The sequence below is a fragment of the Rissa tridactyla genome, chromosome 5 (assembly GCF_028500815.1).
Source record: "Rissa tridactyla isolate bRisTri1 chromosome 5, bRisTri1.patW.cur.20221130, whole genome shotgun sequence".
Taxonomy (NCBI): Eukaryota; Metazoa; Chordata; class Aves; order Charadriiformes; family Laridae; genus Rissa; species Rissa tridactyla.
Window position 1 is genome coordinate 14998339 of NC_071470.1, and position 16478 is coordinate 15014816.

Genomic DNA, 16478 nt, shown 5'->3' on the forward strand with positions numbered 1-16478 from the left:
CAGGCCGCACCGGCCGCACCGCCCCGACAAGCCTGCGCCGCACGGGGCCCACCGCCCTCAGCAACCCATCTCGCCCCGCCCGGCCCCACGCCACCGCTTCCCGTCGAGGGGGGGGCGAGGCTGAGCCGCCGTCCCAGACACAGTCCCCAGGGACGCGGACACCGGCCGGCCTTTCCCCGGGGCTTCCCCCACTCGCCCCTTGCGCCGGGCAGCGGCCCAGGGCTCGGCGCGTTCCATTCCCCTCCTGTCCGGGGGGGGGGGGGAGGACAAGACACGCACATCGGAAAGCCATCGCTTGCTTCAGAAACGGGACACAAACCGCCCATAGTGCCGGTGCCCGGTTACGCCGCGACCGCCCGGCAACGCTGAGCCCAGGGGGGCGGGGGGAGATGGCGGCGGGACGAAGAGGAGGAGGACGGGTGGGTAGCGGGGGGAGGCGGAGTTGGTAGGTTCCGGAGGGGGAAGGCGAGCGCGGAGCGCGGGCGCCCCGGCTGTCAGTCAGGAGCGGCGGCGCGAGGGGAGGGAGGCGCCGCCGCGGCGCGAGCGTGTTGCCTCAGGGTACCGGGGGAGCCGCCGCGGAGCTCTGCCGCCCTCGCTCCCGGCCTCGCTGAGGCGCGGGTCGCGCTCCGGCGTGCGGCAGGTGTAGGGCGCGGGGGGGGAGAGGCGGCCGCGCCACCGCACACCCCCCTCCGCCCGGCGGCGATGCCGGCAGTACAGAAGACGGTGTCCGAGATCCGCTGCCGCGCAGAGGGTAAGTGCCGCCCCGGGCCCCCTGCCTCGCCCCGCCGCGGAGGGGTCTGCGCCGCCTGGCCGGGAGGGGCCGGCGGGGAGAGGAGGAGGAGGAGGAGGAGGCAGCGGCGGGCGGCCGGTGTCGCGGCGGGAGCCGGTGTCGCGACGGCTGCTGCAACGCCGACCGCCCGTCGCCGCGGCCTCCGGTTCCGCTGTGGCCCCTTGCATCCCCCGGTGGGGCTGTGGCGGCGCGGCCGGGCATGGCGTTGCTGGTGGCGGCGGAGTCGTTCTCCGGGCTGTCTCATATGGACTGGCACTCCGTTGTCCGCCGGGGCGGCGAGCCCTAGGCAGCGGTTGTTTTTTTTCTTCCCGGTGCGCCTGGCTGCGCGGCCCCGGACGGCGGCTCATGGCCTGGGGTATTTGTCCCGGGGTATTCCTCCTAGAGATAAGGCAGGATGCCTCTTCCATAGGTAGCATGTTAAGTGTACATCGGTCATTAGAAATCAAGGTTTCTGATATAGGGAACCTACCTGAAAGCTTTAGACCGTGCTGGTGTTTCTTGCCTAAGGGCTAGGATTGCGTGCCTTCGGATAACAGCGTGTCAGGAACTGCCTTGTAAAAAGAATCACTGAAGTGAAATTATATTAATTTGTTGCATGCAAAAGTAATGTTTGACATCGTTGATACCAAAGCATCAGGGTGTTGGGACAGCTTATGATTTCCAGTTGCTCTAGGTAATGATTGCAATATTGCTGTCATGATGCAGGTATGCAGGTTTTAGCCCTTTGTCTGAAAGTTTTTGCACTTAAACCATTACATCCAGTTGATTGGGTTTTGGCTTTGTTTGGCTATATAGGGAAGTAGAAACTTTCTCCCTCTATCCTTCTTCCAAAGGATTTCTTTTTTCTTTTTTCATTTTTTTTCTTGTGCTATGAAGGGCGTGAAGAAAGGTAGATTGGAAGTAGGCTGTTACCTCAGTGTTCATTTCCTGTTTCTCCCATGTTACGTGCCTTCTTCCCCCAAAAGTAGGTTTGTAGGAGATCTAGCTCTGCCTTTACCGAGGAAATGTTAGCTGGCCAAGAAAGAGAAAAATGTATCTTTCAAAGAAGAAAGGAAGAAGGTACATCCTTCCAGGGACACTTCTGAAATATATGTACAACCAGAGCAGCCATGCTGCTATACTCACAGTGGTTAGTAGATGCATATAATGGTACTAGTTAAATCTCCAAGTTTTCAGGGCTTAATTTCAGTTCTTTTCCAGACAGTTGGTTTTCACTACAAGCTTAGCACAAATAAACTGGGAAAATTGATGATCTCTTCAAAATGATCTAATTACAGGAATCTTAATGGTTATTAACAAATGTGGTGTTCCCTAAAGGTAAAATATCTAAGACGTGCAGATGCAGTAAAAGGGGGGAAGGGGAAAGTCTAGTTTATTTGAATAGTGTTCAGGGTTGGATGACTGTAAAACAGTTGAATACAGGATTTAAGAGGCTTCTGAAAAATACTTTCTTTAGGTCTGAAAATAGGTATGAAAGTTCTTTTAAGAAACTTAGCTTTTGGGAAATGATGTGATAGTTTTTATCATAGCAGTGGAGTTATTGACTCATACTATATATAGTATCACTCAAAGAAAAATAATTTAAAAACTGTTACTGTTTTCTTACTCTTAGTTTAATGTGACAGTTACTCGTTCATTTTATTTATATTCAGCTCAATTTATTTATACTCAGTTCATTCACAATGGAACCAATGTCAATGAGTCTCTTACTTCCTTGTTTCTTTTTGAGATAAATGGCTTCCAAGTTTAGTTAGTCTACACGTATGGACAGTGTGGCTGCCATTTCTGAACAGTTCTTTGTAAGTAAATGTTACTATTTTCTAAAAAAAGAGAACTCCACAGTTCTGCAATGTGGGTCTCATCTCTAGCATTTGACAGTGACATAAAAGAACTGTGGAACCCTAGCTCTGGTGTTGTAACACCAGCTGGCAACTAAGCACCACACAACTGCTTGCTCACTCCCACCCGGTGGGATGGGGGAGAGAATCAGAAGAGCAAAAGTGAGAAAATTCGTGGGTTGAGATAAAGGCAGTTTAACAGGTAAAGCAAAAGCCATGCACACGAGTAAAGCAGAACAAGGAATTCATTCACTGCTTCCCATGGGCAGGCAGGTGTTCAGCCATCTCCAGGACAGCAGGGCTCCATCATGCACAATGGTTACTTGGGAAGACAAATGCCATCATTCCAAATGTCCCCGTCTTCCTCCTCCTTCCCACAGCTTTATATGCTAAGCATGACATCATATGGTATGGAACATCCCTTTGGTCAGTTGGGGTCAGTGGTGTCCCCTCCCAACTTGTTGTGCCCACCCCAGCCTACTCCCTGGTGGGCTGGTGTGAGGAGCAGAAGAGGCCTTGACTCTGTGTAACCACTGCTCAGCAATAGCTAAACCATCCCTTTATTATCAACAGTGTTTCCAGGACAAATCCAAAACATAGCCCCATACTAGCTACTATGAAAGAAATTAACTCTATCCCAGCCAATACCAGCACATCTGTCCATCACAGGAGGCTCTTGTGCAAAGTGATGATAAGACTGCCTTCAGAGACCTCCATCAAAGTCTTAGCTACAGTGCAGAGTAGGAATTTTTTGTTATTGGTGGGGTCCCTATGCGTTCTTTGGAAGTCTCTGATAATACTGTAATCACAAACAGCAGCTCCCATAAGTGCTGTTATGACATTGACCATTCCATAGATTAGCCTAAGACTTGTAGGGATATGATAGGCAGGCTTAATATTACTTCCCTTATTCTAGAATTTTTGTATTGTGTCTTTGAGGTTAAAACCTCATTTTTCTCTCCTGTCACTGCAGCAACTAATTTCTGCTTCAGAGACCTTTTCCATGGATCATGAGCTACCTTATCAGGCTGGACAGTCTTGACATCGTCTCAGAACTAAGCGCTCTCTGATATGAGGGGATAGTAATACTGTTATTAGAGAAAATCAACTGTTGTGCTCAGATGAAATAAACTAAGTTGGAACTGTCAGAACGACGCACACATGTATCAGTCCCAAGAACTGGTTGACAGTTGCACAGAAGAATTGACACTACAGTATGTAAATTATTACAAAATAAAAATTGTGGGTGTTTTAACATCTGTAGGACAATGTTACCTGCATAGAGAAAAGGATTTGGTTATAAAGGAACTACTATTTTTGTGGCATTCTTCCAAACCTCTGCAGGTTCTTGTGCTCCTCATGTCTGATAAAAGATAACCAGGCACGCTTATAACCTTTATTTAATAGATTTTTGTGCCTATTGTTCCTGTTGCATAGAAGAACACCTGCATTTCACCATAAGCCTAGGAAATGCTGCAGTTCTAAAGTGGTATGTGTATCAATGAAGTCTTGTTCAAGGCATGGAAGATCTGGCCTCCTAAATGAATTTAGGAAATTGCTACATGTGTTTTCACCACCAGTAATCTTAACTCAGCATTGTACCTGGGCATCAGACATTTGGTGCTGTGGAAATAGCATCGGTGTCGTGTATTCTGCAATTGCAAAACACGTGGGGAATCTTTGAGTAGTGTAGCCTACATCTAGCTTTATTAAATACAGTAATTAACTCTGGTTATTTTAGCTATATATAGCTGCACAGTTAATATATGCATTTATTAAATCATATAAAATGTAATAATTCAAAGCATGTTACTTCTTTTGAGAGACTCTGTAAGAGTAGAATTGTGGTTGGCAGTTCTTATTAAGGTTCTCTGAAGATTGAAGCATTAATGATTTTCATCCGTATATTGGTGGAGTTTAGTCAACTATATTATATCGTTGAGAAAGGGTAGAAGTTTGAGGTGCCATGGTGCTGTCTACCAACAACAAGTAGGTAATAACTAGTTCTTTGTATTATTGGAGCTTAATGCCTGTATGAAAACTTAGGTGAAGCCGAAGTTGTGCAAAAGATGAGATTACTTTCATATGAAGAGGGACAGTATTTTGAAATTCTGTAGTAGTCATCAGATTGCCTTCAGTGGACTGTCTGTTTCTGTAATGCCGAATATATCCTTGGGTGTTTCTACTCATGTTCTATAGGACTGTATAGCATTTTACCAGATGTAGTGCTCATTATGGTGACTTGTGTCTGTTGGGTTTTTTCTGCCAAGTCTGTTTTGCAGACTGAGATCCCAGTGCTTTGCAACGTGAAAAAACTTGATCTAATTCTAGCACAGGCTTGGCCATCTCTGTGGTACCGGCAGGTTCAAGCAGGTCATTACAATTCCCTTCTGTGCCCTGAGTCCTCAGAAGGACAGACTGACGGGTCAGGTTCCCAGTGCCTGTTCTCTCATCAAAGGTGTGTCATAGCCTTATAACAAATACCTCTGAAGGGACTTTCTGTTTCATAATGACACCCTCTGAACTGTGCGGTGTTCTTTGGGAATGTGAGCTAGCAGACTTACTCATGTGAGATGTTCTTGGCTACAGCACCAGCTTTCAAAGCTTTTGAGTGCTGTACTTTGAAAATTAACTTTTTAATGATTAAGGGAAGTTAATTAAAATCCTTCTGGTGATTTGAGATGGTTTTCTTTCCATGTCACACTCTATTTGTATTTACCTTTGTTAATTTCTTGTAATGAAAATGAGACTAGTTTAAGGAATGGAAACTGAAACTGTTCAACTACCCTACCTAAAGGAAAATTTGGATATATGAAAAATATTTGGGCAATGCTTACTTTTTAGAATTTATTGGTGGTGTTTTACTAATTTAGAAAATTTATTATCAAAACAGGATTAGGAAGAGTCCCTGCAAATATTGTGTGTTGAAACAGAGTTGCTTCTTCCAAATTTATTCTTGGAAATAAAATATGGTCTTCAATGGATTTTCTTGTTGGAGAAAGCTCAAGCTGGTTGGTTGGGGGCTTTTTTTGTTGGTTTGTTTCATTGGTTATTTATTTGGGCTTTGTTGTTGATGAAGATACTATTTTTGCTGCATACTGAAAACAAGTATTCTATGCAAAATACACATTTTTCTATGAACTTTTTTTTTGGGTATAGCTTGTACCATGGGAACAAACTACCCAGTTTCCATACTTTCAGAATTCGCAGCAATTCTGTTTAGAATCTCTTCTTGCCATTTCCCACGCTTGCATATAACTTAACTTCCATTCTTTAATTTTGAACAGATTGAAGGAAATCCTGAATCAAAACCTCCGTTATTTATTGAGTGACTTTGAATGAAATTCGTGGTGTTCTGTGCTTATCAATCAATAATTTCCAGATTCTGTGTTCTGCTAGCAAATAACTTTCAGAGCGCAGAACAAAAATATTATGTACAGTCGTTCTAGTTTATGCAACAGCTTTGTAAATGAGCTTTTTGATTAGGGTACTAGTTACATTCCTTTTGATATTGAAGCACATTTTTATTGGTTTGGGCCCTGCAGTGACATAAAATAATAAAATAATCAAAATATATTATCAGAAAGTGTGATTCTGAGTATTAAGAGGAAATTAGTTTTGAAGCTTGCCATTTCTGCATAATAAATTGTCATAGTATGATGTGTTGACATTTCTTATTATTCTTTTTAAAGTGCTGACTTTAAACTTTTTTTTTCAAGTCAGATGCTTTTCTGTCAGTGGGGGCATGGAAGAATGTACGTCATAGAATCTGTTTGATAATTCAGCTGTGGTTAAATATCAGCTCAACTCCAGTTAAATATCAGCAGTTTTGCAGGCAACAGCAGAGGAAGAAGAGTCTTGGAATATATTTGTTTTTCTTTCTGAATGACAGGTCTTATTAGTACAGCATCACAGTTCCAGGTGAATAATGACAGGACCAGAGGAAATGGTCTTAAGCTGCAGCAGGGGAGGTTTAGATTAGATATTAGGAAGAATTACTTTACTGAAAGAGTGGTCAGGCAGTGGAACAGCCTGCCCAGGGAGGTGGTTGAGTCACCATCCCTAGAGGTATTTACGAAACATCTAGATGTGGCACTTCAGGGCATGCTCTAGTGGCAGAGATTGTAGCAGGTTTTTTTGTGTGTGTATGGTTGGACTCAATGATCTCAAAGGTCCTTTCCAACCATGAAGATTCTATGATTCCTGTTTGAAATGTGATAAGTGCTGTTTTACTCTTGCTAAATATAAGACTTCAAAATTATGACTAAGTAGTACTTCAGAATTTGCTGTGACCTTAAATTGTTGTGGCCTTTAGGCCAAAAAGAGTGATTCTACTTTTAATTCTAAGCCCTGGAATAATGCATTTCTGATAGCTTAGTGCAATGAACAAACAAGAAGCAAGTTAGGTCACTATCAGTTTAATACCTGCAACGCAGCAATGACTACACTTTAAAAAAAAAAAAAAAAAAAGAGATTAGAATGATTGCTTCATCTTAAGTTCTTACTTTTATTCTTTACACTGATTTTTCATAATCAGAATTTTGTAATAGCTGATGCTTTGTTATTGTCTGTGCATGAAGAATAGGTTTTATTCTTCATTTCTGAATTCTGTACTTTAGGTTTTTATATTTTTTTCTTAGTCAACTTTCTGAATGTTTAGGTCAATACTCTTCTGTTGTCTTGGAACCTTCTAATGGGTTACAGAAGGGCAACCAACTCTCTTTAATTCCTAGCGTATGTTAAATGCATCCTTTTCAAACACACCTTTATCAAAAATGTAGCTACTTTCAGCAAGAGATGATCTGGTGAAATTTCTCTTCCATTAAGTATGGGTATGCTTTATTTGTTCTTGCGGTTACTTGTAGACAATGTTTTTATGGCAGGCTGGCCTCTGCTTATTTGTTTAATCGGCTGAGTTCATACAAATTGGTTTAATGCCAACGGATCCTCACTTCTGAAGGAAGAAGTATAGCACTTAGTAGCGCGCTTTTTTTTTTTTTTGTCTCCAAAGTGGTGAGCTTTTATGTAGACCTGCTGCACTGAAACGTGAGGTTAGTCAGCAGTTAAGCTCAAGCTTATAGTTTGGGCTTTTAAAATTTCATGGAAGGGTAGCTCTTAAAAGTTGGGGGGTGATGTAATGCAGTTAGGCTCAGGTGTGTGAGTGTAGTTTGATAGAAGTCCTACTTCATGTTTGAAAGTGAATAGTTGAAATGATATGTGTCTTAGACATGATTTCCTGTAAGGTGACAGATTTCATCAGGGATTGTAATAATGGGACTAATATGCAGCCTTTATTTCTGTCCTCTTCACTGTAAATTGGTAGACATTTCAAACGAACATATGAACTACCATAACTTTAACATCCTTACTTGTTGAAAAGCATATTCCTTTTTAATTTTAGTTCCTGGCATTATTTTGGGCCGTCTGAGTGCCAACCAGTTGTTGTCAAATTCTTTATTCCCCTTAGGTAAATAAAATAGGATGAAGATTTCCTTTCACATTGTATTTGAAAAAAATTACTAAAATAAATCTTTTGATGATTTAATCTGTTTATGCTAGATGAGTGTGGGCGAGACATGGCAGAAATTAGAAATGCTTTATGATAGTTTTCTGAAGATGCGAAATACAAACAAACCCTGGGAATGTGATAGATAATTTTTAGTTGCAATTCTAGTGAATGCATCATGTGGGGAACTCCCAGTCATGCTCAACACGGTACCTATGAACATACTGTCCTGTATCTGACAAATTAGTGGAAAATTTCACTTGTAAAACATAATGTATTGACTTTAAAAAAAAAAAAAATTGTTGTAGGGAAGGCCTGTCCCATATGCAGGTGTTTAGTGTCCCTGATGACATTTGGCATGCTGAGTGCCCAGAAATGGTGCCTGAGCTTTGGCTTGCCTTGCAGCTGTGCAGCAGAGTCCTCTTTGACCTCAGGCAGTTCTGAAAACCAGCAGCTACCTGGCAAGAAGAGTGTGCCCAATTTCTGGGGAGGCATTAGGCAGCTGACCAGGATAGACGCATAGCTGCAGAGGAGTTGAAACTCAGGTGTGCTGACTCTTCACTGAAGTTCTTGTGTAGGGGATGCGAGCAAGATGTAATGGTGTTGCAAAGGGCGGTATATGGACGTTTAAAGAAATGGCAGCATGGGAGGATAGGATGTGGAAGCTCTATATCAAATGCTGAATTAAAATTTCAGTGTCTCTTTTTTTTTTTATTTACATTCTTTCTGATAATCTTATATGAAAGCAGAGCATTTCAAAGAACATTTTGTGTCTCTTGTTGCTTGGAAAACATTTTAGTCATTTAAATTAAGCGTGTTTACCACTTCAGATTATATAATAACTTCAGTAATGCATAAGCTTTTAGGTATTTTTGTGTAAGTGTATGCACATATAGACAAACACACACAAACAGAGAAGAAAAATTATATCTCCTTGATACTGAGCTTTGTGTAGCAGTCTGTATACTCTAGTGAATGTATTATAAAATTTAGGCAGGGAGGTGGGACATGCGTAACCTTTAAAGCATCAGTATAGTATAATGCATCTAGGGCAGGAGGGATGTCTCTTCTGAAGCTGCAAAGTATGAAGGGCTATGTGTGAGGCTCAGAACTTAACTCCTAAGATTGCTTTTTAAGTGAAAATTGAAAAAAGTGAATTCAAGGTAGTAGGAAGTGGGGCAGTGAATGTTTACGAAGCTCCTCAGCACCTTTTTGTTGTCATTTTAGTTAAAGAGAACAAATAAATGCTGTAATACTGATATATGAAAATAAGTGCCTACAGTTTGTTAGTCTTTTTAACAAACAGGTAATATATAGTGTTTAATGCCTGCTAATATTTGCTTTATCACTGTCAGTATTCAAGGCTTATACTGGCATAAGTTTTTAAATGAATACTTTAATTTTAAAGTAGTACATTCTGCAAATGTGCAAACTCTTTCCTTATTTCCTGAACTTTGTCAGGCTAGGTTGGTACTTTTGACACAATAGTTTCCAGCTTTTCCACCTGAGGGCTCTCACAGGAGCCATATTTTGTGTTTGCTCCTTCATCAAGCAACTGGAAAGTAATTGTCCTGTACTGGGAATGATGGATTTGGGTGTATAAACACGTGACTGGATGTGCATTTATGGCTTGACTGGAAAACTAGTCTTCCTATATCCAGTTGTGCTATAGGGATATATGTTTATGGAGTTCTGTACTGGAGGTTGTGCATAGCCAGTTGTATGATGGTTGTTACTCCAAGGAGAGGTAGCAACAAGAACAGGAAATAGGATGCTTAGTCTGTGACCTGCGCCATGTAGTTTCTTGAGTTGAGGAGTATTGTGTGGATGCTTGTTCAGATGGTCCCAGTCTTAGGCTGCCCTTCCTCTGAAGGGTTGTCTTGAGATACGTACTGAAGTTTTAATAGAAGTGTGTTGGATGTGTGCCTTTCATTGAGCAAGTTGGAAGGAAAGGAATAGAGAAATTGCAGTGGATGAATGTAGTAGTGGTGATTTCCTGCATAGTAATGGAATCTGTGAATTCTGAACAGCAAATGGCATGAAATTACAAGTTTCTGCTGAGTCTTTGCACAATGTGTGGAGACTTGACCTTGCATGGTAGTGTCTGAAATATATGTTCTGCATATAATAGGTAAGAGGCTATGTAGTAGGCCAGTGGACTGGAGGATGACTTTGATTTTGCATAACCTGTTTGTAAAGATTCATGTACAGCCTTAGTTATCTTTGACATGCATATACATTCTGCTGTATTCAGTTGCATTTTAACATAGTTTTTTTTCTATGTAACTTTTTCATTTGGCATACAGAATGATCCGTGTTTATTTAACAAGCAGCTATACACACCCAGATTATTATTATCCATTATTTTAAAGCTTTTTGGTGATTGATTTATGCCCTACCTGTGTTTACTTTACAAGCTCCATCCTGAATAGACTTCTTAGGCCTGTTGGTAATGGCTGAGTGGTTGACAAAATGTTAGTGAAAAGTCTTGAGAGAGAAGAATACATTGGTATCCCCTTTTACAGATGAAAGTCATGATGCAGGTTGGTACAAGATTCCTCGTATAGAAGAATAGACACAAAGCTCAGCTTTCACTGACTAGTGGAGGCAGATGCTGGGAACGTCAGTAACTCTAATAATACCATTTCAAGTTAAGCACACACCAAACGAAGAATATACTCATGTCACTTTTCTGGGAATAATCTGGCCGGTCTCATGCAGAAAATTTGTAGCAGGTGAAGGAATGGTATCCTATTAACTAACAAATGCTTAGTGGCCTTGGCTTTCAAGGATCACGTCCTTCCAGCTCAAGATTGAGTTCATCACAACGAGCAAGAAATCAAGTGAAGGGCATGGTAGGACTGCATGAATTAGCAAGGAGCCCTTGACAAAACTCAAGTGGGACAAGGGAACATAAAAGAGGTGAAAGCAGAGACAGATGGCTGGAGAGGAGTATAGAGGGGTGGGGTTACCCAGCAAAGCCAAAGCCCGCCCGGGGTTTAATCTGGTGAGGGGCTTGTAGAAAGCCCTTCTTGTTCTCCTTCAGGTGTAACAGCAGGAGGAAGGTGACTGGGGAAAATATGGGTCTGCTGATGAATGGAACAGGGAACCTGCAGGACAAAGGACACCAAAGAGGATGCAGGACTTGGAGCCTTCTCAACTTTGGTCTCTACTGATAGATGAGCCTTCAGGAACCACAGGTTCTGGTATGAGGAACTATCAGGTTCCTGATACCAGTGGGAAGGTCTGGAGCAAGAAAGACTTACCTCAGCGGAGAAGGACCAGGTTAGGGAACGCTTAAACTGGGAATACACAAATCCATGGGATCTGATGAGATACATTCATGAATGCAGAGGCAGTTGGCAGGTCTCACCGTTAGGCCACTCTTGCTTGTCCTTGAAAGGTCATAGCGGTCTGGCAGGGTTCCTGAGGACTGGAAGAATATCATCGATCTCACTGTAGGGTAACTTTCATTGGTTTCCTGTGTTTGCTTAGTTTTAATTGTGACAATGAATTTTCTATGAGTATTTCTGAGAAGAGGTGATTTGTGCAAAAATATAGAATTAGTCATTTTGATTTAAGGTAGCTGTACTAGACACATGCTTTGTGTATTTAATTTCATTGTTCAGACATCCTCTTGGTAAACACATTTTCTACCGTTGAGATTAATGGTTAAATTTTCACAGAGTTTTTTTAAGAAATTTACCTATTTATGTGTTCTTTTTGCAAACTCTTGTAACACTACTATAGGATGTGTGCATGTGTGTAACACTAGTTTAAAAGAAGCAGAAAGGGGGAAGTGTGTTATGTGTATTTTGGACAGATACAGTGCAGGAAATGAATTGTATAAAGGTTACAGTAAATTTCCCTTTAAATATTTGACTTTCCTATGAATTCAGCAGTGACCAATGTTAAGTTTTACACGGAAAACTTGAAAATGATCTGGTGAATGATCTCTGTACAATACTCTGTACACTCTGTACAATCTTCGGCATTTGTAATGCGTATTTGTCATATAGCTACATTTTTTATTACACGTTACCTGGTATTACTGGTATATTCTTGAATTTCTTGCTTTTTTCTTACGTTAGTGTTGTATATTTCTTGTGATGTCTTTCTTTTAAAATATTTACCTCAGTACTGGAAGTGATTTCAAGAATTCTGCAGGTTTTTAACTCAAGATCACTCAGCTGGGAGAGATAGAAATTTATTATTGTATTCTCACTTCTGGATTCAGACCAGATGCATTAATAGACTATAGTTCATATTGCCATGAAGTGACACAAGCTATTTAGGTGTACTTATGAATTCAGCAGATTTTACAGTTATTATTCCATATCATATACACAAAGCATATTGACTATATACCTTTTATCCTCATATCTAATTAAAATGATTCAAAAGGTTGAAACTTTTTTGTTTTTAAATGATCATTACTTGTTATTGTGAGAAAAGCAAATGCATTTAGTTCACATTCACAATAGAAGTATTTTCTTCTCATAAAGTGCCTTGAATCTTGTGTATATAAACCTATTTATATGGAAAATCACGCTATGTTTTTACAGGCTATGAGAAGACAGATGATGTTTCAGAGAAAACTTCTCTAGCTGATCAAGAGGAACTGAGAACTATATTCATCAATCAGCCCCAGCTAACTAAATTCTGCAATAATCATGTCAGGTATTAATTAGTGTTTTTGTTAATACTGAATTTCAGAATGTTGCATAGCAAAAATGAAGGAAGACTCTGTGCATTCTGCTTCTGCCACTTCCTCTGACCACTGGTTACAGTTTCAGACTCTGGAGGGGGGAGTGCAGCAGACCAGCGTGGGCAGCACAGCTGCGTTGTTTACAACCTGACCTTCCAATTTTTTAAGATTGGGGTGGGAAAGGATTGCCTTTACAGCTGCACCATCAGCATATCCCTGGAGTATGGATTTGTTCTTCAGCTTTCAGTTCAGTTCATCGGTCACCTTTGAATATGTTTCTGGTAGCTGGATGCCAATGTAGGTGCACTTCTCTTGAGCTTGACATTGTGCTTTGGAAACTGTCTTTTTCAGTCAACCAGCTTCAAAGATGCTGTGGTGGCTTATGAAACTAGTTTTGAATTTCAAGTTCAAGCTTTAGGACTCTGCTGATGGTTTATGTTGTGGGGTTTTGTTTGTTTTTACTGAATTTTAAGTAATGCACTGAATACTCATAAATAATGTATATTTCGATCTGAAAACGCCCTCAGTTCTGATGTTAAAATTCAAAGTAAATGAATGCAAAGATATCCCTGTCCCAAGTGAAAATAACGTGGTGGGCTTTTTCTTTTCGTGGACTTGGTGTTTTATAATGCTTTTGGTTCATGTACGTGACTTGCCTTTTCTGTCTTTCCCTTTGTTTCTTGACAGTGCTGAACTTTTTGCAGAATATATTAATTGCACCTTTAAATCAACTGTTTTATGCTAAGTTAAATTAAATATTATTGACTTTAAAACCAGTTTAAATATTCTTACAAGTCTTTAGTTTTTAAGTTTTTGGCATGATTATTTTCAGTGTTACTGTTACTAGGACCTTAGATGGTAACAGTCTGTTTTTAAATAAATGTAAGGCTGTCAAAGAGCTGGGAGCTCAAACATTTTGTGATGATGGCTTAGCAGAGCTTATTACACTAGGATAAACTGCTCTAGCAGGGGGGTTGGACTAGATGATCTCTAGAGGTCCCTTCCAACTCTGAAGATTCCGTGATTCCGTGAAACTGTATTCTGTTCTTTCAGCCTTAGTAAAACTACACTTAATATCCAGTACTTATCAGTTTTTAAAAAAGTGAACTTTACATTCAGTGAAGAGTATAGGGTTTTTTTCTCTCTTAACAGAGTTTTGTAATTTTAATCATTTCTTAAATGCACCATTTAAATTTAGCTGATCCTGTTGTTACATTTTTTTTTTTACACTGAATTCTGCAAACTCATACTTGATGCAGAAGCTCCACAGCTCCTCGGTCCTGATTTAGCACCCTTCTCATTATGCTTGTTACACCTCTTTCCCCAGGAATTTTGTCTGAACAGGAGCCATTGCACAGAGTTACCTGCCCAGCATATGCCATGGCTGGTGGGGTAGGGTACTGGAGCCTGCCTTACCTGCGTCCTCAGCAGTGGCACAACCACCGGCCTGCTACCTTCTCTTTTTTTTTTTTTTTTCTTAGAATCATAGAATAGTTTGGGTTGGAAGGGACCTTTAAAGTTCATCTAGGCCAACCCCCTGCAGTGAGCAGGGACATCTTCAACTAGATCAGGTTGCTCAGAGTCTCATCCAACCTGACCTTGAAGGTTTCCACGGATGGGGCATCTACCACCTCTCTGGGCAACCTGGGCCAGCTTTTCACCACTTCCCCTCATTGCCTGTAACTGAGTGGCAGCAGAACTTGACTACTTCCCACAGAGCAGGCAGAGATGACAAGGGATCTTCTTGGCTCAACATGAAGCTTGCGACAATCTCCATAGGTGGCAGGTGCTTCCCTGGCTTAACCGGTTTATGGACGCCTGCAGGACTCTCTCTGTAGAAGTCTTTCAGTTTCTCTTTTAGCCAAAACAAATGTGTTTGCTAGCACAGAAATCGCAAAAGGTTCCGTTTTATTTCAAAGCTTGTGTAACTGAGAGGGAAGGAATACATTTGAAGAATTTTTCAAACTGTAATATGCATGTTTTTCTCTCTCTCTCTCAGCACTGCAAAGTACAACATAATCACATTCCTGCCAAGGTTCCTTTATTCCCAGTTCAGAAGAGCTGCTAATGCATTTTTTCTTTTTATTGCATTACTTCAGGTAAGATCAACAATAAGATGCTAACATTTGAAACTTGTTGAGAGCACATTTACACCATAGGCGATGTTTTGTAGAGACACTGAGTTTGATGTACCGTTCTTTGTGAGCTCGTTAGCCTCACAGAATAGCTGAATTGTGTAAATGTACCTTTAATAAATGTGTGGTTTTGTGTGTTTTACTCCTTGGAGATAACACAATACACACAAAGATTTTTCTGTAAAACTGGTTTAGTATAGCTAAAATACTGTCAGGTGAAAAAGACTGTTGTGACAGGAAAATCCCATTTCTCGTAATGGAGGGTACTGTCTAAAAACCTGTATTCTTAGAGTGAAGCTGGTAACAATTGAAGTTGAGGCTAGATGAAGAAAAACAGCAGTGGGGTCCAGTACTTCAGCAGCTATTTCCCATATCCCAGCTGGTTAACTGTGCTGGTTTGGAAGAAAGCACACAATCTTTTCTATACCACCACTGTAGCTTTGTTCAGTATGTTTGTAAAGGGCTATTCCTGACCCAGCTTACTGAGACTCTTTTGAAGAAGTACATAATGTTTTGCAGATACATCAAAATATTTTAATTTTGCAGTAGTTCAAGTCGATAAAGTAGATTGTGGCGTTTTGTATACTATTCTATGAACGCAGTAGCTGATGATGAATGAAAATTTAACTGTGGGCAAGTGCTGTGATAATTACCATTGGCTAGTTCTATATTCTAATCATATTTGATAAACACACATTTTCTGCAAAATTTCTAGTGCATGTTTTAGAATGTTGTAGAGGTCATTGTGTTAGGAATTGACATACCACAAAAAAATTGCTAAAATAATGGCGTATATACTGCCATGTGTACTTTTTTCTCCCTCACTTCAGATGTTTCAGCAAGTGAAAGTTGATGCCTCTGTACTTATTCAGGTTTCTTTGCCGCTTCTGTAAGCGCTTGGAGCAGTTTCTTAGGATACATCTGTCCAGGTAGCTTGCACCGTTTTCTAGGGGAGGAGAAAATCTGAAGTTCAGGATTTCACTAGGTTGTCTGCCTGCAAACCTTGGCTTCTAAATAAGCATCCTTTTGACCCTGTTTGGCATCTTAGCCTAATCCAGTGGTCCAGCAGTGTTTCCTGTGGTGCCACTGTGCACATCAAGTTAGCAACACAGAATATGAGGCTTCAGAAGTTGTTTGAGGCTTGGCATGACTGCGTGAGAGGCTGGCAGGTAGGTGTTTGGGATGTTAGGAAGTGGGATGTTAGGACTTACAAGCTCACCATCTACTATCAGGCTATCAGTGAGACTGCACTGGCAGGAGTAAGAAATACGGGGTAGCGGAACCAGAGTATGGGCTGCTGCTCCTTTTGCTTTCGTATTTCGCCTGGAAAATAACGTGTAATTGGAATGGGGGAGTTTGGGCATACATATAGAAATTAAAGGGTAGGAAGAGCTCAAGAAGTGATAGATGCCTTTCCCTTGTAGCCAACACATAGGCACTTGCCCAGCAGTAACTTTCTGCCTGCTTTCCATGTAATTGCTTGAAAAATGTGGTCTAGAGT

At 41.1% G+C, this 16478-nt stretch overlaps 1 protein-coding gene across 4 annotated transcripts in view; it reads left to right on the forward strand.

Annotated features, from left to right (window-relative positions):
• Positions 1-489: 489 nt before the first annotated feature.
• ATP8A1 (ATPase phospholipid transporting 8A1) overlaps positions 490-16478 on the forward strand; it is a 127505-nt gene continuing 111516 nt past the window's right edge. For all 4 annotated transcript variants that reach the window (XM_054202209.1, XM_054202211.1, XM_054202210.1 and 1 more), the window contains exons 1-3: positions 490-751; positions 12700-12814; positions 14842-14941. In XM_054202209.1, coding sequence (XP_054058184.1) covers positions 703-751; positions 12700-12814; positions 14842-14941 — 264 coding nt within the window. In that variant the 5' untranslated portion in view covers positions 490-702. The remainder of the gene's footprint in view (positions 752-12699; positions 12815-14841; positions 14942-16478) is intronic.